Here is a 27,445-nt window from a genome sequence, read left to right as displayed (position 1 = left end):
AGTGGGCAGTGCTAGGTGGAAAGGTAGGGGGTGGGGAGACCTGTCCTTGCCTGAACCTTACCTGAATGTCAGTTTATAACTGGGTGAAGTACTGCTTACAAGTGTCCTGCTATTCTAGCTGAAACAGCAAAGTAGCAGGGATGCTATCAGGGTGGGGATGACAGTCTTGTTCAAGTTTGAGTCTACTGGTGAAGAGACAGCAAAACCTGAAATGTTGTACCGTATTTTCACTTGGATGCAAATTTTTAACAACTCAGAAGGAGGTGCTGATTTGGGGGTTGGCCATATCAGCATTGGCATCTGTTTCTAGAATTTATTCTGACGATCTAGAAGCTGTTGTCATTCTTTTTAACATTCATGATGCAAGTCACATGGCTGATATTCACAGACTAACTTTTTTCTAAACAAAACCTGCTGCAGCACAGTGCACCTCCTGGCAGCTCTGAGTGCTGGGCATCACACCGACTGGCACAGTGTGGATCAGATAATGTGAAAACTTAGTTGGGGGATTATCAAGAACTGCACAAGATATTTGAAGAAGAGATAATATTTGCAAGAGAGATGACAGCCAAGCTGCCTAGAAAATCACTGTAGAAAAACAAGTTTTACCTTATGTAACCTACTTTATGCCAAACAAGGAATCTTACTTAGGACCAGATCCTGCTCCCTTTGAAGTAAATGGAAAACTTTCCATTTGCTTCATTGTGGAGGATCAGACCCACAGGGAGTCTAGTTTGTCTCTGTAAACAGGATGAAGAAGGAAAAGAAACATCCGAGGCAACTTGTAAGAATTTCCTGGCAGTGAAGGTACCAAAAATTAACGAATAAAAAAACTAATGCTTTAGTCAGTAACATTTTAATCTACATTTGCTTTCCTCTGTCCATGCTTATTTCCCATGCACCAGAAAGAGAATTGTGAAATGTTTGGCAAATGGAAAGTAATTTGGTCTAGATTCAGACAGAATTGTCCATGTGTGCTTTCTGCTTTGTAAACATTGTAAGTTCTGGAAGCCCCCCTCGATTCAGCTAAAATATGTCATCAAAGCAGATTCTAAACCTGAAAGGTTCCTAACTTTGTTGGAGCTTATTAAAGGAATCATGTGCTATAAAACAACACACACCCTTGTATACGCTTCATCAGCAACATCTTGGACAGGATTACTTTCCATTGCATCCAATGGTGGAAGATGACAAGATGTGTTCAGGTGGCTAGGTCCTAGTATTTGTTTCCCTTATAAGAGCATATCCATGCCCTACATTTAAAAGCAAATACACCTCTGCAGTTTCTGCAGCAAAATACAAAGTCAATAGACAGTTCTGCTCACTGACAAAGGAGCTACCTTAAAAAGTTTGAATATTACAGGCAATGAAATTAAGAAAGAAGAATTTTGTCCATAGCTATCATAAGAAGCTATTTAAGTTGGTATGGCATCTCTGTGCCTCATTTTTGGTCTGAAGAAGGGAAGTAGAAAAGAAAATATCACTGTCTCTAGCAAGAAACTCCGAATTCTGTATTACTTGTCCACAAGTTTATTGACTATTGCTTTCAGTTTCTGTCTTCATTCCTCAAAGCTTTTCTCCTGTCTGACACGATTTTCTCAGTAGTTAATATGAGAAATAAGATCTAGATAAATTGCATTGAGATGGTTGCAAACTAATTAAAAAATAAAAATAAATAAATAATGAAATGAAATGAAATGAAATGAAATGAAATGAAATGAAATGAAATGAAAAGCCATGCCATGTTGAAAGAGTAATTACTGGTTTGCTGTCCAACTAAGAAGTCAAAGGACTTTTCCATGGTGTCCTGTGCACCTCACTTTACTCAGTATTTTCGCTAGTGACTTATGGCCAAATAGAGTCAATATACATGAAACTATCTAGGATTCCAAGGTAGGAATAATTATATGCCATTTAGAGTGTCAATATGATAATTTGCATTTGTCGTGTATCATTACTTTCTGTGACACTTTGGCATCTGTGACACTACTTCTCATACAGGTGCATTTCTTATTGGCAGCCTCTGTGAAAAAGCCAGAATCTGAATGGATTTTCCCGACTGAATTGACAGATCCACAAATAAACTGATGATTGATAGATCATCTACTAGTAATAAATAATCTAGTCTCTCCAACATGGAGTTGAAAAGTTTTGGTTCAAAATTGTGAAGAAATTTGTTTTAGTTTTCTCCATTATTTAGTGTCCATATAGTATAGCAGTGGAACAAGTATTACAAATGGAACAGATTTCTTTCAAGAGTAAGAAAAGCAGAAATTATCACAATTATGTGTTTTCCAAGACCTAAGTGCAGAATGATCTCAGTTTTTGGGCCTATCCCATGACAAATAATTACCGTTGTTTTCTACATGGACTTGCTTTTGTTTTTTTTAACTACAGAAAAGAAATACATTGCATGAGGGCTCTGAAGTTTTAAGAGACTGAGACTCCTATTACTTAGGCCTTTCTGTGGAGGTCTCTATTTTTTCCAGCATTTTATTTAATTACATGACAGAACGCAGGAAACTGGAAGTTGCTCTGCATTCATGCTGTTTTATCACCCACACTAGCCCCATAACAAACTCTGTCTCGAGACGTTCTCTGTCCATATGCTTGTTAAATATTAGATGTGGCTAGTGGAATGCATCATATTATTTCTGAATGTGCAGTGTTTGTTTTTAACATCCCTTTCCTCTGTTCTGTTTTTCTCCCTGTGTGAAAGTAGAACACCTTCCATGTCTCTGCTGAGAAAGGAGAATTACAAGGTGATAAAGATTTTTGTTGCAGTGTAGTTTGGCTAATATGAAATGTATCATTGGTGTTTGCCACTCAACAACAGAGACCTTTTCCTTCTGCATGTAGGCAAGGAGGTTACTATGTTGTAAGATGTTGAGTTATACACTTGCCTAAATACCTTCATTTTAGCCAATTTTCACTGTATATACGAAAAAGAGCTGAGATTTAATGACCAAGGGACAGAAAACAGCAGCAAAATAATAGGATCGTCCTTACTCCAGGCTTGTATGATCTGGTATTAGGATTTTCAGTTTTGATCACTAAGGTGTCACACTTCTCTAGTTAGTACAAAATAGCAAAAACCAGGAGAGGACATGGTAGGAACCCTCCAGGTCTATCAGCAGAACGAGGATTGACTGCTCTCCATGGTCACTGGAGGAAAAGGGACAAGAAGGAACCACATTATTTAGGCAGGCACTATGGAAGAGCTTTCAAACTGTCAGAATAGGAACAACTATAATGGGCATTCACTAGCTAACAGCTTGGGTATGCTTGATCATACCTTAATGAAAGGACTTAAAGCAGCTCAATCACAGTCTTTTCCAGCCCTCACCTAGAATTCAAGAAGTTAAAGCTCTGGAAGGCTTTTCTAACTTCCTGCTGTCTTTGAATCCCTGCTTAGGCAAAGACTTGATAATATCTGTGCCTGTGTTGAATGCTGGGATGCATCCACCCTCTGGTCTCCAGAGACATGACTCACTCATGAAGTGCATTTCATCAAAACTGCTTCAACTTCTGCCCCATGAAGTCACTGATGGCACGAAAAGATTCTATTCCCTTGTGAATAGCGTAAAAAAAATCCAGTCATAGTTTACAATGGTTATGTCAGTAACATACACAATATTTTGTTTTCCTCTTCTGATGGACAGAGTGTTTATTCTTCTACCAGCTGTATTCATTTAGCCTGTTATTCATCTATTTGGTTTCACCATGTGTGTATTTAACAGTTTGCAATGGGAAGGATGCACTCTTTAAACAGCTTTTCTCCACACAGTTATGTCCTATGTGGGTCTATATTTGTAGTTAACAGAACCTCATGACATCACCCAGTGCTAGAGCACTGTAAATTAGATTTATACCACAGATGGTACAGATTCAGAAATGATTTTGCAAATATTGTGAAACTCGTACAATCCTACTTATCTGTACAATATCTACGTCTCAACTTAGAAAAACTGAAAGAAAGACAATGAATATACATTCCAGAAGAAAATAAACCAAAATGTCAAGTACCACACATCTAAATGGACAGAAGTTACCTGAGGATGTATTTCTTACATCTATTTTGTCAGAGTGCGTGCGGGACTAAAAAAAAATAGGGTTATTTTGGTTGTCAAAGCACATTACAGAGACAGCCTACTGGAACCAGTGGAATCATTGACTAGTTTAAAGTGGCTTGAGGTCTGTCTGTGAGGTACATGTTTAGAAGTACCTGGGTATTTGGTTAGCATCATTTCCCTGTGACTGTTATTACAGTTCTTCTATATAATACTTGCAGCTAAATCAAAATGTAGACATCAGTGATTACCCCTGAACAGCAACATCTGAGCATGCTTATAAAATACTAAACAGGGGGCAGTAATAGTACTATGGAAGATGTTTCTTATGAAGATTGGCTCCTCTTATTTTTTTATTTTAAGTTCTAAATTTTTTAAAGTAAGTTAAAGAGTAAAAAGGGAGGGAAGAGAAAATATTTTCACATCCTGAACACCTCTGGCTATGCAGTAAAATTAACAAAAACATACAAGGCTGACAACCTAAAAGTAAGGACTGAAACCCTAAGTACGGCAGAGATGCTCATGTCTCACAAACACAGAAAATCTGAAATTCTAGATCTAATAAGAAAATTCTGGTAAGTCAGGGCACTCTTTGCATTAAAGAGATTGGTTCCATTCTGTGCAGGTAGATTTCAGTCCCTGTATTTGGATTTGGACCTCTGTTCCTGTTACAAACCTCCCTCACAGTTTATAGGTGTTTGGAGATCCAGAGGTTTTGGAAAAACTCATCTCTAATGATGCAATTAAAGCTTGGAACTGTAGAAAGGGTGGTAGAAAATCTTTTCCCAGGGTGTTTTAGGTTTCACTGATGTGGATTAAGAGTGCTCTCTTTTTTTTAGACAGGCTTAAGGAAGGTGGGACAAGACCATCCACAAAATTCACAGTTAAACTGAGAAAGCAACAAGCAGGTAAGGAGTCTAAGAAATCAGTGAATGCCTACAACTCACCACATTCTCCATGTCTCCTGTCTGGTTGGCAAGCTCACATTCCTCCGCATGCCCATTGCAAAAGCAGCTTCCTCGGATGATCAGGTCATAAATAGCGTAGTGGGCAAACCTCTGAGGTTTCTCTACCAATCCTGAACCGTGGCATGGACATTCCTGTCTTTTTAACAAAAGGAGGCGGAGGTTGGTGAGTTTCAGGAGATCTTGAGCCTCAGGGCTGTAGGGGTCTTCAATCTTGTTAGCCAGAGTTAAGGCACGATAAATCACCTGGAAGACAAAAATTACACACTGCACATGACTGTGTACCTGCTTTCATTCCGTCTCAAGTGTGTAACAGGAAACATTTTAGTTGACATTTCTGTTGCTGGGGTTGCTGAGCCCAGTCACTTTTTACAGGTTGGGAAATATATGGAAACTTGTCAAACACCATTTACTTCCTCGTGTTTCTGAGCCAAGTGACAACAGAGTGTCACTCAGAGAAACCCAAGGCTTATTGGCATAAATACAGTATTGATGTCATCCGAATTTCTTGAAGCATTTTAGGAATATGGCTTTAGTATGAGTTGTAGAGCCAGGTAAACTAAGGCACTAAGGGGATCTGTGACAGAAGTGAGAACTGTGATCACACTTTTGGCATGGTCACTTGGACTATGTGCTGGAAAACACAACTTGGCTTAGGGTGAGTAAGCACTGAGAGAACCCTGTTTTCAAATAAAGCAAGCTGGTTTATTCATTGGAAGAGGAGAAATAGCTACATGGCAGTGAGCTCACAGGACAGGAGGGCTTTGTGCCTGCCTGCTGTCTGCCAGCTGTCTGCTGTATTTTAGCTCATGTACCACTCTGCCCCTTTCTATGTCTCAGGGTGTTTTTGTCTCTGTTGGTTTTGTGGGGAGCAGGTGACAATGGAGGGCTGTGTCACAGTCCGTAGCAGTGAGCTAGAGGGCTGGTTGTGTTCATTCCTAGGCTTAGATGCCCTTTATGGGTATGCTAACTTCAAACCGAGAGCTATTTTCTTCTCTGGTTCAGTTTCTCCATCATAGCAGAGGGACTTGCCCTGAGGGTTCTTTGGCCCAGCTTAATAAGTGGTGACAGTCTCTGTCTGACTAGCTCCGTTAGAGGAGTGAAAGAGTTGTTTCCATAGGGATTCCCTCTTTCTCTCCATATATTTTTCTTTCTTTCTTTCTTGGTTGGTGAACCAACCAATTTAAATACTTGCAGCATGTAAAATACTTTTGTTTCTTTTTCCTCATAGGAGCCAGGAAAGAGCTTGTGGTACACACCTGGAAGATAATTTTGTTGCATGTTGATGGCACATGGAGAGATAAAACCCCTTAAATTATCAGAATCAGCTTCCAGGCTTCACACAGAGCTGCACCTGACAGTAGTACAGGGTACAGTGGTACATTTCCCACCTGTCTGCAGCATTTTCTGTTTGGTTAGTTTTTATCTTTTTTCTTTTTTTTTCTTTTCTTTTTTTTCTTTTTTTCTTTTAATTCCCTTATCTTGTACTGTCAGCTATTTACAGAGCCACAAATAGCCCTGTTTGGTGTGATCAGAGGTGTCTTGTTTGACAGAGCTATGGGCAGATTGCCCAGGCTGTGCAGTGCAGGTGCCTACATTCCCCTGACCAATGAAGCCATGACAAAATAGCCTGGGCCTTTCCACACCAATGTGTACATTCCTCCAGTCAATGGAACCATAAGCAAATGACCCATCTGGTTTTGTCCTGGTGCCTAACATTCCCCTTGTGATTCAAAGGACAAAGACCAACCTCATCTGTCCGGTTTCCCTTATCTGGTCTGGTCTTTTTAGAAGCCAGTTTTATGAACCTTTTCTCTCTCTTCCCAGTCCTCTGTGGCCCACACAAAGGTAGAGTGGTTTCTCAGAGTCCTGAGCACCTGGTCATGTAGAAACACACATATCCCCCCACGTGGGTTAGCCAATTCATCTAAGCCCAAGGCAGTGAACTGAACAGAATTGTTCTGCAGAGCTTGATAAGCTCAAAGATCCCAAAGCAGGGTTAAAAACTAACTACTAGGACATTAATAGCTAAAAGCCCTGGTGTAACTGTTTTAAATTGGTGTGAAACAGAGGAGCCAAGGGGTAAAGCAATCTGTTTGGTTACCTGTTTTTATAAGCTCTGTTCTCACACTTGACTTTCTTGTCTGTGACTTCTCTAATAGATATGCTTAGTAAAAAATGGTCTCTCCTTTCAGAATAGCTCAATAGAGGATACCAAAGAGATCACTGGCTCAAGAACCTAAATCTTAGAGGTATTTTGGTCCAGGACAAGACGTCTGAAAAAAAAGGTAACCAATATGTCTTTAGCTTCTGCAAGATCTGCTCTGGTTCTGCCCATGACATCCTTATACGAGCCTGAGCAAGAGGCTTAATGTATCTGGGCACCAGAGCTCCCAGTTGTAAACAGGTATGCATCTCCTCACAGGAGACAGAAAGGAAGGGTGAATGAGGTGAAGAACCAGAGTTTTTACTGGGCTCCTCTGAAAGAAATGACTAGATAATGACCAAAGTGTTTCTTTTTACTCTGCATCTCCGGCATTATACTTCTACTTGCTGGCAATAGCCTTGCTTTGTGTTATGAAACCTTGTGTTCCTTATGAAGGAAACTTTGTATATTGTGCTAGTAGAAACTCATTTTGCATACATTATGGTAAGTTTAGAGAAATGGATTCATGTCTTGGGATCTCCAGGCGATCATCCATCCTCACCATGTCTTAACTGGTATCCAGATAGCACTGAGATCATTAGGCTAAAGAACAGTTGTTGGGTGCTCTTCTCTCAGCATAGTGATATTTGTTTTCATGAAGCTGGGTTGTTTTTTGTTTCTTTGCTTTACAGCTTGGAAAAAAGATTGGGTTTCCTGTGGATTTATTGTTTTCCAAATATTTTCATTTCAGGCTTTGCATGTCTGCAGGAGAGCTGTTGTGGCATTTCCATATTCCCTTAGAACTCTGAACTTTATTTGTCAATAGACATTAAAAGCTTAGTTGTCCCATAGGGATTGTGATATCCTTTTAAGCAAAAAGAGCGTTCCATTCCAGTTGAGATACAAGAGTTTGCTTGTATGATTAATTCATGACACATTTCTGTCTGGAATAAGCTCAGTGGTAAAGCTGGATTTGTTTGTCCTCATCTCTCCCAAAGCAAGATTTGTTAAATGTTAAAGATCTGATTTGGGTGACATAACACTAGTGAAATCTTTTGGGAGTTCTTCTTGGATTCAACAACAAATCAAGAATTATTCTTCCCTAGCTTTGTACCAGTCAAAGATATCAAGGACTTAATTAAACAAAGATTGTGTCAGCAGAGTCAAAACAGATTTGTGATGATACAAGTAGGTTTAGGTGAGCTGCATTTTGTGTGGAGGTAGCATAGTTTTAAGTAGTATTTAGTACTGCATTAGTACATACATCTACTGTATGTTCTGCTTATATTTATTAAAAATGGGATACAAGTACTTCACAGGATTGGGGGAAGATTAATAAATTTATATCTGTAAATTCTCTTAGAATCTTTAGGGATGGATGTTCAATACACACAAAATTTTTAAAATAATAACAATAGGTCAAAGACAAGTTTAGCAATCTCAACCATTTTGACATAAATGTTTGAAGGATTAGGTTAGAAATAGATCTAAGTCTTAATGAACTCTTAGAGTCACTGTGGGAAGAGACACTTCATTTTCACTGTATTATCTGTTCTTTGTTTATTCACAAGGTCGTGTTTTACTTTCTGAAGCCTATGAAGGAGATTACTTTTGTACACATAGATATTTGGCTTATGCCTTTTGCTTAGCTTAAGAAAAACATGTGCATTGTTCATTTCCCAGAGATATCTTACAGATTTGCTCTTTTCCATTATATTAATGTAAAAGAGATTAAGAAAGTGTGATGAAAAAGAAGTATGTTCTAATAATTAAGATGCAAGCTCTGAAAAGAGCTTCCCAGGGATATTATCAGCACAAGGATGTTTCTCATCTAAGTAAGTCTCTATCTGGAGCCAAGCTCCATGAAAGATCTGTTCTTTTCTTCTTGTAACAGGCTATCCCCCAGTCACTTCTCTAAGCATCAGCGTGTAGTTTTAATAAAAGTAGCATACGCACAGCTACAGAAGAAAATCTGCTGGTGATTAAGTCTGCTAAGGGCTGAGTAATGTAAAGACACCCTAGAAATCTTTCAGTTTCCATAGAACTGTGTGCAGGTTAAGGGTATTCAGCACCTTTATAGTCTCGACCCTTTGTGGACATACATCCTAGATCCTGAGTTTCCCTTATAATCAGGAGCTGCCACTGGAGCCGAATGCTGAGTAGGGCATTCATGCTTATCAGCATATCTGCTATCAAGCGCATATTTGTCATTCTCATTTTCAAAAGTCAATCAGCTATGCCTCAAAAAGATGGTCACTGTCCTCTCCTGACCTTTCTAAGAGCAAGGAAGTTTGGAGAATGCTGTAAGTGTGCAAAGCTAAAAACGATAGCCACTGTTAAAGGGCTGGTTTTGCTGTACACAAGTTGGCACAGCTTCACAGAGGGTGATGTTTTATCCCCAGTCAGGAGATCATCTTCATTCCAGAGACAGTGTCTCAGATTTTTGATTTTTTGCCACATGTTTTGCCTCTCCATCCTTGATGCAGATAATTCTGTTTTCTTAACCTGATCTTCCAGCCAGTATTATTCAGAAAAGATGTGGACACAGCAAAGGTTCCCCCTTGCAAGCTTATAGCCTAAGGTCAAGGAATATGAGTCACAAATGGAGGGCAGAGCCAATGCATGGCCTCCTACAAAAGAAGATCCTTGTGCAGAACAAGAATTTGGTATTACAAATCATCCTCAAGCTATGCTGATCATGTTGCACACAATCAGGTTAATGAGGTCAGAAATGTCTGTGTGCTTATACTAGGCCCATCAGAAGGAAGCTGCAATAAAAACTCTCATCAGTCCTAAATCCTCTTCATTAAGAGATTTTCATGTGAGTTGATTTTGCTCATAAAGGAATAGTAAACAATTGTGTCTCAGAATTTTTCCTACCCAGTGGCAAATATCCTCTGATCTATTTGATGGAGCCTCTTGACTAAAATTCTTCCATCTTGTGGAACAGTAGACTTTACTATAAAAGCAGCCTTTTTTCCTGTTTTGAAATAGCCTAGAGCACAAGGAAAGTCTAGGTACCCTGTTAGCTATCAGAAGGCTTGTTCTGATGATTCATGGAATAGGGTTTCTTAGTCAAGATCCTCTGCTCTTCTGTCCTTCTGGAGAACAAAACTTAGTAGCTAGTATAGAATATGAAACGTTGTTAAACACATAATCTATTTGTGCATTTGATTTTTGAAATGTATCTGATCTGTGTAAAACCAACTACTTTCAATACAGTGGTGTTTTGAATCCATTCTGTGTTTTCCAAAACAGAACAGGTCAATGTCCTTTCAATTTGCATCTGCTTTGAGGTTATTCCAGTAATCCAGTCAGTGTGGCATTAATATTAATATTTAAGCATTGCTGCCAGGATGATGATGGGGAAAGACTGCACAACTGTGATCAGAGACAGACAAATCTGAAGAACCATGCAGACTTTTTTCTCTTCCTCAACCCAAATGTTTCCTGTAGATTCAGGTTATCTGCAGATATAAATTTCTACATCTGTGTAAAAAATAAGGTTTGCAGGAAGGAGCAGTATCTTTTATCAAGCCAAATAATACAGTTGGAGTGCAAAATCTAGACTGTTGGGCACAAAACCCTTCAGTCTGCAGTCTGTATATAGGGAATGGACAAAATTCCTTCCATTCTACACAGCATCACCTTACATGAGGATCTGAGAACACTTCCTTGCTCCCACACAGTGGTGTCCTTTTTCATTATGAGTTATGATATTTTCTCTGAAATGGCAGAGGGTGGCATGAGGAATTCTGTGACGCAGACAGCCCTACTGGGACCTGGACTGAGAACAAGAGTCTCATTTCACTCTTCCGAATTGTCAGGGAAAGTTAAAACAGCCAGTTATCATTAGTATCAGGCAGTGTCTACTGAGTGGCATCCTCATGGGAGAGCATCCATTTCTCATAAGCGGAGCCACATATCTTTAGGTCTTGGCTGAAATCTTATACATAAAAAGATCTAGTAAAGAGTACAGTCTCACCAGGAGAGTGAGGTGTAGACAACACTCATCATCAAGAGCAAACAGTAAGTGGTTTTTAGCCTGGAGTTCAAAAATTACAACGATGAATCTCTAATATCTGTAACATTTTAGACAAGAACTTTTTTCACAGTTGAGACTTTCACTAAGCTTTCACAAAACAGGGCAGGAAGAAAAATAGATTTGATATCTACTGCCTATTATGTCAGGAAATTCAGAAATAATGCTCAAAATACTATTTTGTCTTCCTGGCTGGTTTGTAAGGTGCCAAATATCTCTGAAATGGCTCATTGCATACCAGGTCAGAGCAGGACACTTGGTGCACTCCTGAATTCACTTGCCACGGATGGGAATTCTAGACTGGTCTCATGTCAGTTCAAATTCCCTTCAGACACAAATACTTGAGCCCCTTAATTCTTCCTCCAGGGAAGCAGGGCCTGGCAGTGCTATCTGTTTGTTTACACTGCTGGTGTTAACTGCTTCCTCTCAACTTTCCTCTGCATTTTATCTCCTCTACAGTTGAAGTTAAACGAAATGCTGAACAGACGGCCCTAGTCATAACAACCAGGCACTTACCTTCAGGAGTGACTAATCCCTCCTGGAATCTTTTCCATCTGTAAGTCAGAATAACATCATACAACTTTTAGAGGACAGCCCTGATGACTGTTGGACAATTCACTGCAGTGCAAGGCCCGGCCCTTGCACCTTAGCTACTAGGAATTCAACCTTGTGACATGCTGAGCATGTTTCTTTTTAGTGACCCCACTGCTGTATGAGATCAGACTTCAAGAAGTCACTGAAGCCTCAGTGGTGACCTCTTGAATTATTGATGCTGCCACTTAATGAGGTATGTGTGGGAGGGGAGGGGGATCCTCCTTTGTTTATCAAAAGGTTTGGTATGAATACAGTAAAAGAAAAACCTGAGAAAAGACAGCAAAAAATATGGGTTGTTGGAACAGGATCACATACATTCCACACAGAGCCCCATCCCTGGCCCGGTTTGGTGCACAAGTGGTTCCTCAAGGAGTCCCTGTAGATGGAGAAAGGCAGCAGAGATCTATGGTGTCAGTGCAGAGGCAAAGACCTTCAATAGGGTTGTCTGTGGCTTCTGTTTGAACAGCCCAGTGGCTTTTGAAGCAGACAGAATTGCATCCCATCACACCATGTCTTGATCTGACACTCACAGAGTGTGTTTAGAAGAGTGATTAAAAGTATCTTAGCTACAAAGCAAGTCCACTGATCTTTGACAAAAGACACTGTTGAGGACTTCTGTCCATAAAGAGGTCACCACAGGCTACAAAATGGAGAAGGAACAGGTCTTCTGCACAAAGCACATTTAACTTGTTGCCATAGAAACCAGTACCTAATTCAGCCATACACAATTCTTCCAGCCCCCAGTGAATTCCAGTAATGGGTTTATTATATCACACTTCATTGGTGTCATCTGTCACGCAGACATTCACATCAACAAACCAGCCTTTGATTTAAAACTACCTTCCTCTAGCCTGACCCAATAGCGGTAGGGTCTTCTTTAGGGTCTTGTGGTTATAAGCAGGTTAGGGTTATACCCAGCTTTGCATGCTAATGTCTTCCTTTCATGCAACATCACTGTAGATGGAAGAGAACATTTGTTTTCATTTCCCAATATTCCAGTCTATTAAAAACCTGCTCTTAATTTGTCAGATAGTTGACTGCACTCCTTAACTGCACATGCTGTCAGGATGCAGGTTGAAACATTTTGGTCCCTGTTTTCCCCAGCTGGTGTATGAACTGTAAGTCACACTAAAATCTGATGCAATATTGTGGTAATTTCTCCTTTTGTCTGGGTTAGAGTTAGATTTCCGATGGCCAACCTGAAGGTTCATTTTAGGCTTCTACTTCATTTGTAACCCAAGAAACTAGAGACTGAACTGTGATAACTCAATTAACACACCACTATTTTGGAAGGAAAGACCTTGTAACAAGCTTATTGGGTTATGAGAGGCAAGTGGGCTGCTAGACAGAAAAAAAAACACGGCTTGGTTTTTAAAACCACTTTGACTGCTGTACCCCTAATTAACTTGACTTATCAAGGCATGATTCAAACCCTTGACATGATGTTTGGAGCCAGCTGTCAGTCTGGGTTGGCCCTGACTCAGCTACAATTTGGAGACAAAGAGGAAAAATTATATTGGAACTGGCAAAGACCTATGGAGACACAGGTTTTTGGCATATTCAGTAACAAGGACTTCTAGGAAAGAATGGCAAGAAACCAATGTGTCATGCTCAGGTGGCTTGCAGATCAACACCAAAGAAAGAAAACAAAATGCTTGCAGGGATTGGAACATGCTTTGTAGTTTATTTCTTCCCTTGCTGCAATTCAAAACATATTGTATATGGTATTATAAACAAATGATTAAGGAAATTGCATATCTAGTGCTTCTCCTAGTAAATTGCAGGACTGCTAAGTTGAACTGACAAAGTTTGAATGAATGAGTGTCAGGCTCACTATTCACTTTTAGATTTCAACATTACATGACTTTGGGTGATTAACTTACCAGTATAAAATTGATCTATAAAATATGTAGAATTAGGGAGGACAGGTGCAAACATAAAAACTAATAGACATTGATAAACAAGCTCGAGAATTAGAGGATCCTTATTAATCTCTAATGGTTACAAAGACTGAGGAAGAAACAGTTTGCTGAAAACTGGAGTCCTGGAACTGCAGCTGGAAGTTTGGATGCCCACCGTAACTAATGAGCTAATAGTCAGTGTAGGTTTCATTGCGTCTAAAAGGTGAGACAAATGACAAGAATGATGTCCTGGGAATTCAGCCAGTGGAAGTTCTTGTTTGAAGAGATGAAACAAGTGAAGCAAATGATTTGTAGGCAACTGGCAGTGAATAAATTGCTCTGACTCCAATATCAGAAACTGTCAATAGCCTAAGTTATTTGCCAGAAGAATTAAGATAGGGAGATCCAGGATCTGAGATTTTATCTCCAAAACAGAGTAAAATAAATAAAATAAATGCTGCAGTAAAAGAAAATTGCAAAAGGGACACTAAAAAGTCATCTCCTTGCATTTCTACAGGACTTGTTCCTGAATGCATGACGTCATCTGTCTCAGCTGTGCCCCATCTGAGGTGAAGTGGAGATGTGTGACCCTACCAAAAGGTGAAAGATAAAGGATAATTTACAAAAGAGGGGGATACAGCTTAACTTAGTGATACATTGGGTTCTTTTGTGACATTGTAATATCACCCCCTAACTGGGTTGTGCTTCCATTCTAACTACCTCAAAGTTTTTCTTCTGCCAAGTTTCCTTTTATGCTCCCAGACTCTTTCAGTGGTCTTGAAGGCTCACCAGAGTGTGCTGACTCAGGAGCATGCGTGTCATTTTACGGATGTATGTAGGTTACTGCAACTCTGCCACTTTCTCTTTACCCACGTACTTTCTCATGTCTGGAAGCCAGCTGACCAGAAATCTTGTCCCATGATGTGTCTCCCATGGGTTTTAAACCTAAGTGTTCTTAGTAAGCAATCTCCTCTTTTGGATTCCTTTTGTGCCCTGTTAAAAAGGAATTTTGTGTCTCTTCTGAAAGTGAATAGAACAGCACCCAAGAAAAACATGACTGTGCTTCAGTAGAGAAAACTGACATTTATCTCGGTGCATTAATTAGAAATTAGGTTGGAAACAGTTTTGATCATTTCAGAAATGTCAGCTTGTAATGTGAGCTCCTCAGCCGTCCAAGGCTTAGCCACCATCAGTAATTGGATGGGTCAGAGTGAAGGTGCAAAAGGAGAGAATGCTGCACAAAGCACTGATGGGGATTCAGCTACCATCCACCTCAGCTGGGAGTTAGTGCTTGAGGGGTTATCCTTGTGACGTTTGTGACATCTTTAAAATAAATTGTAAAGCTGCAGTTCTGGGATGTGTGGGCAAAGCTCCCACGAGACTTGTAGTAAGAGCAGCAATTTTACTGAGGCAAATTTGATCAGGTATCACTTTAAATAACTACACTCTGCCGCCTTTTATTTTCATTCACAAAAGAATCTGCTGTGTCATATTGCTGACCTGAAAAGTCTGATGCTTTTGCACCCTTGCCATTGCAATATTTGACGGCTTGGTTAAGAGTTGTCTGTAAAGTCTGTTCAGAACTCCAGAATCCTTTTGAGTTTATTTGCTGTGAAACTGTTTAGCTTGTTCTCTGTTAAGTAGCTGTATAGATTCCTGTGTGCTGCTTTCAGCTCTCCATCCCATAGAGGAAGTGACCTCTGCATGTACTCAATTCATGTAACAGTTCATGAAAGTATTTGGGATCTGCAAGGGTATGACCTATAAATATATGATTGTTCTTACTGTTACTATTACTTTCTAACATCTACTACCACAGCATGAATTGATTAAAGATACACATATTCGTTTTGGTGCGGTGGCTGCGCAAGTTGAAAGAATCATTGGACACTTGTAATGACAAAGGCTTTTGTTGGATGTATGTTTCATTATTTGATTTTCTGCCATCTACCCCTCTGATTTGTTTCAGCAGCAACACGTGGTCTTAATGATATTCCCCAAGGTTAAGCAAGCACAAAAACCTATGTAGTGCAGGGTAACGGGAGATACTGTATAGAAAAGAAAGCGTTGTTTTGTGTGTAAGGCCAAGCCATTTGCCTCAAACCCTGAATTCTATTCTTTATTTTACCAGAACTGTCCTGTTCCACCATGAACCACTTCCACCTTTCTGTGAAAGCTTTCCCCATCTGTGAAATGGCAACAGGACCGTTGTATGCGTGCTGAAGATCGTTATATAGAACTTGCAAAGTACTTCCAGATTTTTCATTGGATGGCACAAAACAGTGGAAAATCATAATAGTTGCCTAGATTATGTATTGACGTGGCAAATTCTAATATCTCTACAGAAGACATTTGGATGTATATGACTTCATTGTACCCTAATAACTAACTAGCAGAATTACTACTCCAGGAAGACAGTAGTTAGATGATTTGCTCCAGATTTCCAATACACAGAGATGTTTCCCAGCCTTGTTGCACAAAGATTAACTCAGTCTCTCCTTACTGCTCTTTTTCTGTCTCAGGTGTAGGACACTGATTTCTTTCTTCTCAAGTGTGTTTTGAAGTGCACTGCTGAAACCACTGTGTTGTTCTGAAGGCTATTGGGATCATTTACCTCACACCTGAGCTTAATTTACAGCAAGTATTACTGCCAAACCTGTGTGATCACTTCCAGACAGAGAAACCAAGAGGACTGTGGCTTCTCTAAGGAAGAGAGAAGGAACTGAAAGGATTCAAGCCTCTGGCAGGACTACAGGAATGTCTCATAGTCTCTCTGTGTGCTCTTCTGTCTCCTCTAAAGAAAAGACACCAATGATATTTACCTTCTTTCCCATCTAAATTGTTTTCAGATTAATGAATGCAAAAAGTTATAGCTAAGATAATTATCTGATTACTAAGCAGTCACTTATGTTCTCAGAGGAATTTATCAGAACAATTGTGCATTTATTTTAAAAGAAAACCTTCTGCATGTTTAATCAGAATATTCATACCAAAGGAGGACCCTTTCCCCCTGCTCAACAGTGGAATCTGGCTGCTCTGTCACAGTCCCTGTTTCTAAATGGTTTCATTTTTGAAGCCTATGTCTTGATACAACCAGCATGGACAGCCCCAACAGGAGTCGTTGCATTAAATGCTAGGGGAAGGTTGCATGTAGACCATCCAGGAGTTTTTTTTTTTTTTTTTTTTTTTTAATATGGTAAAAGACAATTTGGGAGTGCTGTTCATGTCATCCTAAAGGAAGAAAACAGTTTGGATAAATCTACAAATGTGTATTTTTTCTACATCTGTTTTTGGTGGTGTTTTACTTCAGTTACTGGCATCTGCAATGTAAAAATAGCCAAAATGTTAATCCTATTCTCTGCAACTCTCATAAAAGAAACTTGCTAAAACATTTCCATTCATTTTCATTGATATATCATTTCTTTATTTCTTCCCCTTTATTCTCTTAACATAAAGTTTATAGGCATAGTGTCTCTCTGAGCATGTGCTCTCCAACTCTCAGCCAGTCTTTAGCTGTTTGACACTAAATTTTGTCCAAACCTCAGTTATTGCTTACCTCTCCTCTGGTGCAGGGCACTGCATCTGAATATCTGGAAGTACACATGGAGCCCTCCTCAGTGAGATCATCCTGGAGCCCAAAAGTTGCTGTACAGTTGACAGAGAAATACTTGTAGGGCCTCCAAGTCTGCCCGTAGTCCTGGGATCTTTCCAGTACCATCGCAGCTGGGCGTGGGGACTTGAACACAGCGATGACGTGGGTCAGGTAGAACTCCGTTTCGAAGTCCAGCCTGATTTCTTCCCTGTGTACCCCTTGGGCAGACTGCCACCAGGAGACTGGATTTGCGAAGAAATCATCTGTCATGTCAGCAGGGAGATGGGAGTTATCAGGCTGGTTGGCATTGCATTTGGTGCAGCGAGGCTGCCCACAGCCATGGGAGGGCGGGTGGAGGAGATTTTGGTCTGGGTAGAAGCAGTACAGTTCTGTGCTGTTCTGCCCACACGTGGTGAGGGTGACTGGTGTCCTCCCTCTTGCAAGGTTTCCCACTGGAGGGTTGCAAGAACGGCCATTACAGCGGAAAGCTTGTAGCCTCACGGGATCTGAAAGACAGGCAAAAGAAATAAAGCTAAGGAGAACTCCTCAAACAATTCTCAAGCTGTAAGACAGGTGACCGTGCAAATGTTTGGAGTCCACTTCTAGGGATCAACATCCAAGAGGACTTCTAAGGATAGCTTATTTTCACACAAAGTTTGGAGGGATTTTCTCAGTAAATCTAGTCATTGTTTTAGTTGTGTGACTTGGAAACTGAGGTCTTTCGAAAACTCAGCCTTTACCCATAAGCACCTGAAACTCTAACTCTGATACCTGTTGAGAACGCAGTTGCATCAGTCTATTAAGTTATACATTTAGCTGCAGGAATCTTGTGTTTTCTTACTCTCACTCTTGTACAGCTGCATATCTGAGGACTGAATCTGTGCAATATGTTTATTTTACCGTAATCAAAAAGCTAAGCTAAACTGTACAGTACATTATAGATTCATTAAGAGAAGAGATGATTCCTGTCCAACAAATTGCAAACACTGTTTACACATAGAAACAGATGAAGAAAGCATATATCTCTATAGTTATGTGTTATTGACCTAATTTCAATAGGTGCTGAATTTCTGCTACTCCTATTGAGATGAACTGGAGTTTCTAATACTTAGCAGAGCTGAAAATCAAGTCTTTCTTTCTTTTTTCTTTTTTTTTTTTTTTAAACACATTGACATGGAGATAGGTGAATATATTCTCTTTGCCAAGCTTGCAAATACAGCAAAAATGTTTTGGTATCTTCAATGTACGTGTCCACTTATTTCTAAATTAGGAAATGTATGCATAACTACAAAATCCTAGTATTATTTGGAAATTAGTAGTGTTTTGTGACACTGAATTTACAGGTCAGTCCCAAAACCTTATTACCAAATTGGAGAAAACTGCTTCTCTAATGACATACAATGTCCTCTTTGCAATTTAACAGTCTAGAATGAGTTAAAGACTGACCTTGCAAGGTCATAAATCTAATCCAAGAGGTCACAAGTCAGATGACTCAATATAAGTCCTACAGGAAATGACCCTTCCAATGAAACATAGGATGACCGTAAACCCTGGGTAATCTAGGAGCAGTTCAAAGGTCAGCTATTAGTTCAAGATTCTAGGTCAAATTTTAAAATCCCTGCTCAGTTTATATTTGGTCTTTCCTCAGGCAAAACCAGTTTTCAAATCAAGCTAGGCCAAAGAAAATTCATTTTGATTCAGCCTTATAAAATTAGCCAAATCATAAATGTATTTGGGTGAAGCTGATGTTCTTCTTTCCCGATGAATTTTTAAGATGAAAAAATGCATCCAGCCTGCATGCGTTTGCCTCTGAGTTGCTTCTGTCCTTAGTTCTTAATGACAGTTCTGCACAGGCCAGAAGAGAAAGGGATAGACATTGTTCTGGAAAACATCTCATGCATTTTGCATTCCAGGATTAGGACACAAAACCAAGCTGCTGCGCATCCACTGAATCCCATTGACCAATGGTTTGTGCTATATTATCTTGTGGTGAAAGGTGATACTAAATTTCAGGTAGCATGGAAGTGCATAATCCAAAAATGCTCTTTACTTAGAAGAAGATGGAAGCCACCTTCAGGGGCACTTGGATTTGATGTGTGTTTGCCTTGCAGACAATTTAAGCAGAAGTCTCAGGAGACACAGTAGCTTTCCTCCTGATGGAGGTGGTCTTCCACCATTAGCTATGATGGGATGGCCAGGATTTTTTCCAGGGAATAAATGGGTATTCCAGTGAAATCCTAGGAGACTGGCAGAGCTTACAGGGCAGCAGTGCCTGATCTGCACCCCATAGTCCTTGGATTGAAGGAATGAAAGCTGTCCCACCACCACTGCCAGCAAAGAGATGAGTTTTCATGATAATGAGGACTTTCACAAGTCAGCTGTCAATAAAAGGAAAGAAGATGGTGATGCTTGACTCTATCAGTTCTGTTCTTTGCTCCACATCTTCACCTGAGCAGTTGATTCTTAGAACTGCTGGAGATCCTCCACCAAGCCCTCTTACCACCCTGACTGCTTGACAACCATGCCAAGTGATTTTCTTTCTGATTGTAAACTTCTCATCTGAGGCTAGTACAGTTACAGGGAAACACCAGGAGGTTCAGACATTTTGTCTGGAAGGTTGCTTGCAATTTCTCTGAGTCTTTCCATGAGAAAGGACTCAGGTTTCCCCAAAAGTTGTTTAGAGCTTTGTCCTTTTTGCAAAACAATTGACATTCCAAATTTTTCTGCCTGGAGGGTGAATTTCACTGAGTCATGAACAGTTCCTCAGATAAAGATAAATCCATCCTTGCAGGTCAGCAAAAATATAATGACCTGCAACTGCAATGCCTCAAGAAAGTCTTTGCAAGTGGCACTTAAATGCCCACATCACCTGGTCTCTCTTGTTGATGTCTCAGCTGTTCAGTAGAAATTACTGGAAATAAGTAAAGCACAGCAATTTCCGTGTTTAAAGTAGATTGGATAGTAAGTGCTTTTGCTCCGTGCTGCAGAGAGGTGTCATCTTTGCCTCCAGAGAATTGTAGTGGGACCAGCTTTATAGCTGAGCTTTGAACAAGCATTAGCTCTGACAAGAGTCCAGGTTGCTTAGCTCTGAACAAGAGTGGGTTCGTGTTACAAATGCTATTGGGTTATGGATTAATATAGCGTGTAATTAAAAGAAAGTCCATCTTTATTGATGCACCACACCACTGATGCTTTCACAGAGGAAATGGCATGCTGGAGTTCTAAGTTTAAGGAGTTGCACAGGGGAAGCTTTGCAGACAAGAATGTGAGAAAGTAAAAAAGGAAACATTTTTTAAAAGGAACGGCTGCTTTTTACATTTCCCATAAATGGGCTACCAGTCTCGCACCAAGTTTTTCAGCTGTTTTATCTGAACCTGGAAAAGGAGGAAGAACGTGGTTGTTCTCCTGAACAACAGTCACAAGAAGCTTTATCTGCTCCGCCTGCTAATGCTGCAACATCAATAATAGTTCCTGTCCAAACTGCTGTGTCATTAGGAAAACGAGAGAAGAGCAACATGTAAATTAGCAGAAGGGAGTTTGGGAGCAGGAGAGATGGTGGAAAACAAAATCTGCTGTTGATTAAAACTTTGCATTTAAAGAAATCAATTGGCAGAACATTGCTTGGCTTCAAGGAATGTGCAGCCTTCCCATCACTCACCGATCCCGTGGAAACAACATCAAGTGTGGAATTTGGACAGCGAGGGGGTACTGCTGCAGAAGAGAAGCAGCCAGGCAAGCAAGCAACTTAACCCGAGAGGGCTCACTGAATAATTCATAAAAAATGAAACAGTTTGATTGTGCACGGGCACTGCCTGGCATTGAAGTTGATTAGCTTATGCTCCATGACGGACAGCTTGGCTCCAGAACTGATATCATTAATCTATTTGTCTTTCTGCTCCCTCCGAGCTGTGCCACAGAGCGGCAGGTCAGTGGCACTCGGCTGGCACGTGTTCTAACAATGGTGTTAGCTGGTGGCTGGGGAGCCGTACATTTCAAGGAAGGTCACACTAATGATATGGCTGGGACACCATTTCAAACAGAGGTGTCTTTCTTCAGGGTCTTGTAACCTTATGGGTATTAACTAAAAACATATTCCATGTTTTATTTATTTATTTATTTATTCCACCCTCCATGGATATCCAACAGAAGAAAGGTCATACGGCAACTGAGTCAAGGCCTGCTGACATGGCTAAAAAAATGCAGAATATTTTCTGTGTGATTTGAGTAGTTTTTATTATTATTTTTATTTTATTTTTTTCTTTTCCATATTCAAAAAAATGTGATTTTGTACATTTGAGTATCTTACAGTAAGACAGGAGAGCAATGTTCACCCTTTTGAATAGAAGATCTTTGGGCTTCTTCTGCAAAGTTTTTCTACACCTGCTTAACTTTTTCTTAATAAGCAAATACTTTTAAGTGCTATTCTAAAGCCCACTATCCTGGGGACATGGATTGCTCAAGTTTTTATTAATCATATCTAGGACTTTGGTCCTCAATGCTGGTTTCAACAGAAAAGCTACACCCCTTTGGTTTGTCTGGGGCCAGCATGCAATAAGTTTGGCAAGTTGTCACCCATTAGTGAGTGGCCTCACAACTGAAGCTGATGAACTAACCTTCATAAATACCCTAAAGGTGATGTTCTGAATATGCTCCAAGACCAAACTGCTCCCATGGCCTGAGGCATGGGCAGAATGAGAGTAAGATCCCACGTCTGGGCTCTCTTTCATTGCAGGCAGTTGCAGTCTGCCCGCAGCATCCTTCCTGGAGCAGCGGTGGGCTCCAACACCTGCACCCTTACTTGCAGAAGAGCTGAACAATCCCAGCCCAGAGGAAACCAAACCCAGCGGATAACGAGGTCCTGAAGCTGATCATAAGCAAGAAATGGCCATTTTTGACCACACCACGCCCCCTTTTGGAGGGCTGCCATCGGGAGGAGAGCTGGCCCAGCACCGCTCCCCTGGGTGCTGCTCCCTGGGGAGGGCTGCGGCTGGCCAGGGGCAAAGGGAGAGCCCAGGCTGCTGTCAGCCCCGTGAGCAGCTCTCCTCATATGCAAGAGTTTTCAGGCTGCTGTGGGGTTTATATGAGGGGAATACGGCCCTCCACCTGCATAAGCTGAGAGGAAAGTCCACGTCCGACAATACCAAACCTAGATGATACAAAACCTAGCCTAACAGCTAAGATTTTTTCCCCTTGCATTGTATTTAAAGATCTAAGGAGCCAATCTTGACAACTGTGGCTGTCTCCCCTACACAGAGGTGGCAGGAGGCAAATACGGCACTTGCCACAAATAATGTACTCCATGTACTCCCCACACAACCGCCCAGCAGTTTGCTTCACTTCTGACCAGGATGGACCAACTATAGTGCTGAAAAAGGAATTTCCTGAGTAGGCTAATAGAATATGACAATACTTCTCTGTACACCTGTCTGCTTCCTTTCACACAGATTGGCTACATACTGCCAGAACTAGCCGTAGTCTAAGCCATACTGTCCCTGCCTCCGATAGGACCTGGAAAGATTCAAGGTTAGTTCAAGATTTTTACCTTGCTTCTTAAAAAGAAAAAAAGAATTAAAAATGAACAGGTAGCCCTTGGGCTTTCACAGACTGGTGGTTTGTGCAACCTTTTGGCCAAGCAGAGAATATTTATTGAAAGTGATTTTGAATCCTTAATGTCATCACCTTCAATAGCCAATTATTTTGCTGTTAATCACAGTGTCCTAAACTGTTATTCTGAGAGTGTTTAGCTCACATGGTCAGCTGTGGGCTACTTTTCCTTGAAGGTTCATTTTCACTTTGTGAATTGGATGCAGAGCAAATTAAGGTTAGTTTATAGCAGGCTGCTTTCTGCAGCAGCATCAGCAAGTTTTGAAGACATCTCCGTAACCTTCCTGTGCTATGCTTCAACATATGTATCCCTCAGGGACAGTCCTAGCCCAGGAGACTAGTGAATGCCCAAGATAAAACACTAGGAGGACTAGGATACCTTGTCCTCCCTCCAATCAGTCCCTGTAATGTTGTGATAGCCAAATGTTTTCCCAAGTGAGTCACAGGATAATCTGGCAGGAATGTAAATTAATGAGCTATTTTCAGTTTTTAAGAAAATAACTTCTGCAGTTCAGAAGTCTAATGTCTGTGTTATTAAAAAGGTTCTAACTAAGCCATAATCTGAGCTGACGCCTCCTGATCTGCCTTTGATTTTACTGCAGCCTGCATGGTATCTGAACACTTGAGTCACTTTAAAATCACTGCATGAGGAGTGTTGCTCCTGTCCTAATACTCTGAGCATGCAGGTGAAATTTAAACCACTGGTATGCTTTGCTCTGCAGAAAGACAGATCCCAAGCCAGTATCCCAATGGGAAAGTCACCAAGGACATATTGTTCTTTTGCCAATGCTTTTTTTATATTTTTCTGACTTGATCTGCATAATTCATCCCTTTTAACCTTAAAGATATGTTAAACCATAGCAGGAAGAAAGCAATGTAATGCTTTGCTTCCTTTCCCTCAAGGAATTAGTCTCTATCATAATCCAGGTATTTGTAGAAGCCTATGTAAATACCAGTACAGCTATATCATTCCAATGTATGCTCATCTGTACACCCACATATACACACACAACTTATCAACTTCTCTTTCTGCCCTACTCCGTTTTTTTTGTTTGTTTGTTTTTGTTTTTGTTTTCTCCAATACTGATTTAATCTTGTCCACTGCATGTTAACTACTGAATCAGTGAATATGCTGAATGAATGGGTTTTCTTGGATTAATAGGAACTCATAAGCAGTGTCTCTGACTTTTAATGATGAAAAATAAAGTTAGCAGAGAATAATTCAGATTCCTTCAGTGGTGCTGGCCAAGGATCTTGTCATTTCACTCTTGTCCTGCCCAGGAAGGCAGTGTTTCTTCCTCAAAACAAGCATCCAGCATATCTCAGTCTATCCACCTCTTTCTTTCTCTCTTATTTTTCTTTCATTCACAGAAATACAGCTTTTCCCTTTAAGAATGTATGAAAGAGTACATCCTATTATAAGTCTTTGGGGGGAGACTGAGCTGTAAAGCTGTGTATCATGGAATAAGAGGCATCCATATACATGGACTAACCCAGATACCTTGTAAAAATGCAATCTAAAATAAAGAGGTTGACATAAAAAAATTACCATACTTTACAGATTAGATTTCTTTTTTTTTTTTTTTTTTTTCCCCTTGCTCAGCTTAGGATAAGTTGTTTCACGAAAGGCAATATTGATTTATTTTGCTTACCTGCTCCTCCATGGCCAGAAATAAAATATTCCAAGAACACAATCAGCACGATGCCTTTATGCTTCATGGCTGTCAGTAAAATATCTGTCCTCGGTGAAGCAAAAAAGAGCTGCAGTAATCTACAGGTTTGGTACTTGCATGGCTTTTCTGTATTTTCTTTCTTTCTTCTCACCTTCCTCTTAGTGCAGGGGTCAAGGCTGCTGTCTCATCTCATTCTTCTTGTTTTCCTTTGGGTCTGGAGGCTTTTTTTTCTTTCTTTCTTTCTTTCTTTTTTTTTTTTTTTCCTCTTTCAGGGCTCAGATGCCTTCTGGGTGTCACCCGTACATCGCTTCCAATAAATAAATAAATAACAAGGGTTTTCCGTGTCTTCACCCCTCTCCATGCAGCGGGCCGGGGATGTTCACATCCCTGCTGCAGCCCCCTGAATGCACCATCGAGGGCTGGTGCGACGCGGGGAGCTCTCTTCGGTCCGCTCTCTTGTGGATGCTAGTCCAAAACTTTCCTTTCTGCTCCTTGCTTTTGCTGGAGCTTCCTTTTGGTTTCCTTCCCCCTGGCAACCTTCCCTACCCCCCTGGCAGCCCCCGCAGCTAGCCGGGGTGGCGATGGGGTCTCGGCTGCGGGAACCCCGCTTGGGTGGGAGCTCTGCCCCCAAACCCGCTTCCCCTTTGCTCCCTGCAGCAGAGGGTCATAAGAAGAGAGTTGGCTTTTTTCGCTGAGAGCTGATGAGAAGCAAGTGCTTTCCTGGCTCTTCTCTCTTTTCAGTTTGGGTTGCTTGATTTTATTTCCTAGCCCTCCTCCCTCCGCTGGCACGGAAGCCACTGATCCCACAGCGAGCGCCAGGGGCTAAGAGCAAAACCCCAAAGCGGGGGGGGGGGGGGGGGGGGGGGGGCTCGCCGGGGCCGGGGCGACCCCTGGTCGGGGTCGGGGTTGCTGGAGGGAGCCTGGTGCAGGGACTGCGCTCAGGTGCGGGGAAAAAAAGGGGCTGGAGGGCAGCTCCTGCCTCCCTCCTGCTGCAGCGAGGCTCAGGGTTGGGGTTCCCTCCCTCCGAGGCTGGGAGTTAGCCTCAAGTTTCCTCTCTGCCTCTAGCACATCCCTCGGTCCTGAGCGGGCAGTTCGCCTCTCTGGTCCTGTCTGGCTGCAGAGGGGATTATTATAACATGTGATCTTCTTCCTGTTCTTTATATGTGCTTTTTTTTCTTTTTTTTTTCTTTTTTTTTTTAGGGTGGAGGAGGAGGAGGAGGATGGGTCGGTTCCGCACCTCCTCGTCGGCTGGGCTGGTCCTCGGTGCGCTCAGATGCAGGCGTTGTTCTCCGGCAGCATCTTCTCCTCCAGGAGCCTGCCCGTCCCTCTGCCCGTCCGTCTGCCCGTCCGTCTGTCCGGCCGTGGGTGTGCGGGGCGGGGGCAGCCCGCTCAGCCCGCCCCGGCTGCTGCCTGCTGTCCCTTGTCCCTGCAGCACCCTCTGCCAGCCCTGCCGGCACATGACAGCTGCCCCACACCGCAGGGACACAGCCCCCCCCAGGGCACCCCAAAGGCAACTCCAGGGCTTGTGGACAGCGGGGAAGGTTTGGGCGTTTTGTCCCTCGCAAGGTGGGCGATTGGGAGCGAGCATCGGATTTATTTCCATAGGCAAGGGCAGACACGAGCTGGGAGAAGGCAGCGAGGGGACTTGGGGCTTCTCTGGGGGGCTGCACTGGCACCGCTGACACATCTGCCTTCATGCAGGGCATGACCTTGAAGTCGGATTTGCCAGCCCCAGATTTTTTTGGAGGTGGTAACTCCAACACCCAGCAAGGCTCCAGCATCAGGGGTAAAAGCGCACAGCCCTAGAAATAATTTCAATTCAGGGAGTGACACCCCCCCAACCCATCCACAGCTCCATTCTCTCTTTCTTCAGCTTTTAAGGCAGTGTCATACCATTACCTTCTGTTTGATGTCATGGAGGGAAGCAGGCTCAATAGGAGTAGACGAGGTTATTCTCGTGCCCATGTGCGCACAGGATCAGACCTTAGAGGGATTTGCAGAATGTGGGTCACACAAAGAAGAATAAGGAAAGATTTATTTCCCTTTGGGGTGGGAATATTTATGTAAGGCAGAGTTATTTAGCTATGTATTGGAGTAGAATTTTCTAATTTTACCCTTATCTTCCTTTTTTGTGCATTTTAAATAAGAAAACCAAATAGAAATTTTTTAAATGGGTAGGAAAAAATTCCTCTCCTTTTTGTCTTTGTTTTTTGTTTGAAAACAGTTAAAATACTGTATAATTACAAAATGTAATTCTCTGTCATAAGTGACAGTTAGTATCCTTCAGAGGGTTTGAGAGTGGTGCGCTCAGCTCCCCTGGGACGTTCTGAGTTCTTTCAACTCAAGCATCTTCAGTGGGAGCTGGGGAAATGCAGCATGTCCTAGAGCTACAGGCAGTGTGACATTAATGAGATGCTGTCATTTAATAATTGTGCTTTGTCGCCATTGCTTGTTGATTGCTGCCTTTGTGGGGAAAAAAAAAAAAGAAAAAGAAAAAAAAAAAGTGGCATTTTTTTTTATTCCTAGGTATTAGGCTTGTCACTAACTGAAAAGTTTTTTCCAGATAATTTCATCAGACTTAAACTGTGGCACTTGAGAAAATTCCCTGGCCGTGAGTTGTAGTTCCGTGGATGTAATAAAGGTCAAGAAGCTCCTGTATAATTTAAACAACTCAAAATGGGGAGCAAAGTTCATGTTGCTCTTTAAGTGGAAAGTCAAAGTTAAGCATATTCATTTACTTGTGATGTCTGGATGGCAACAACATAAGACTTTCCAGTTGTTGTTGACTGTGGGTTATAAAAGTGACTTAAAACTGAAAGCCTTAATTTCTCTTCCCTATAATTGCCTGTCTTGAGGAA

The 27,445-nt window shown here is 41.3% G+C and overlaps 1 protein-coding gene across 1 annotated transcript in view; it reads right to left on the bottom strand.

Moving 5' to 3' along the window:
* LOC118173170 (netrin-4-like) overlaps positions 1-25,924 on the bottom strand; it is a 50,681-nt gene extending 24,757 nt beyond the window's left edge. The window contains exons 1-3 of the mRNA XM_035337484.1: positions 24,567-25,924; positions 17,275-17,816; positions 5,018-5,281 (exon numbers count right to left, since the gene is read on the bottom strand). Coding sequence (XP_035193375.1) covers positions 5,018-5,281; positions 17,275-17,816; positions 24,567-24,633 — 873 coding nt within the window. The 5' untranslated portion in view covers positions 24,634-25,924. The remainder of the gene's footprint in view (positions 1-5,017; positions 5,282-17,274; positions 17,817-24,566) is intronic.
* Positions 25,925-27,445: the final 1,521 nt, after the last annotated feature.

Source organism: Oxyura jamaicensis, chromosome 12 (assembly GCF_011077185.1).
Source record: "Oxyura jamaicensis isolate SHBP4307 breed ruddy duck chromosome 12, BPBGC_Ojam_1.0, whole genome shotgun sequence".
NCBI classification, from domain to species: Eukaryota; Metazoa; Chordata; class Aves; order Anseriformes; family Anatidae; genus Oxyura; species Oxyura jamaicensis.
This window is presented reverse-complemented; position numbering and strand designations above follow the sequence as displayed.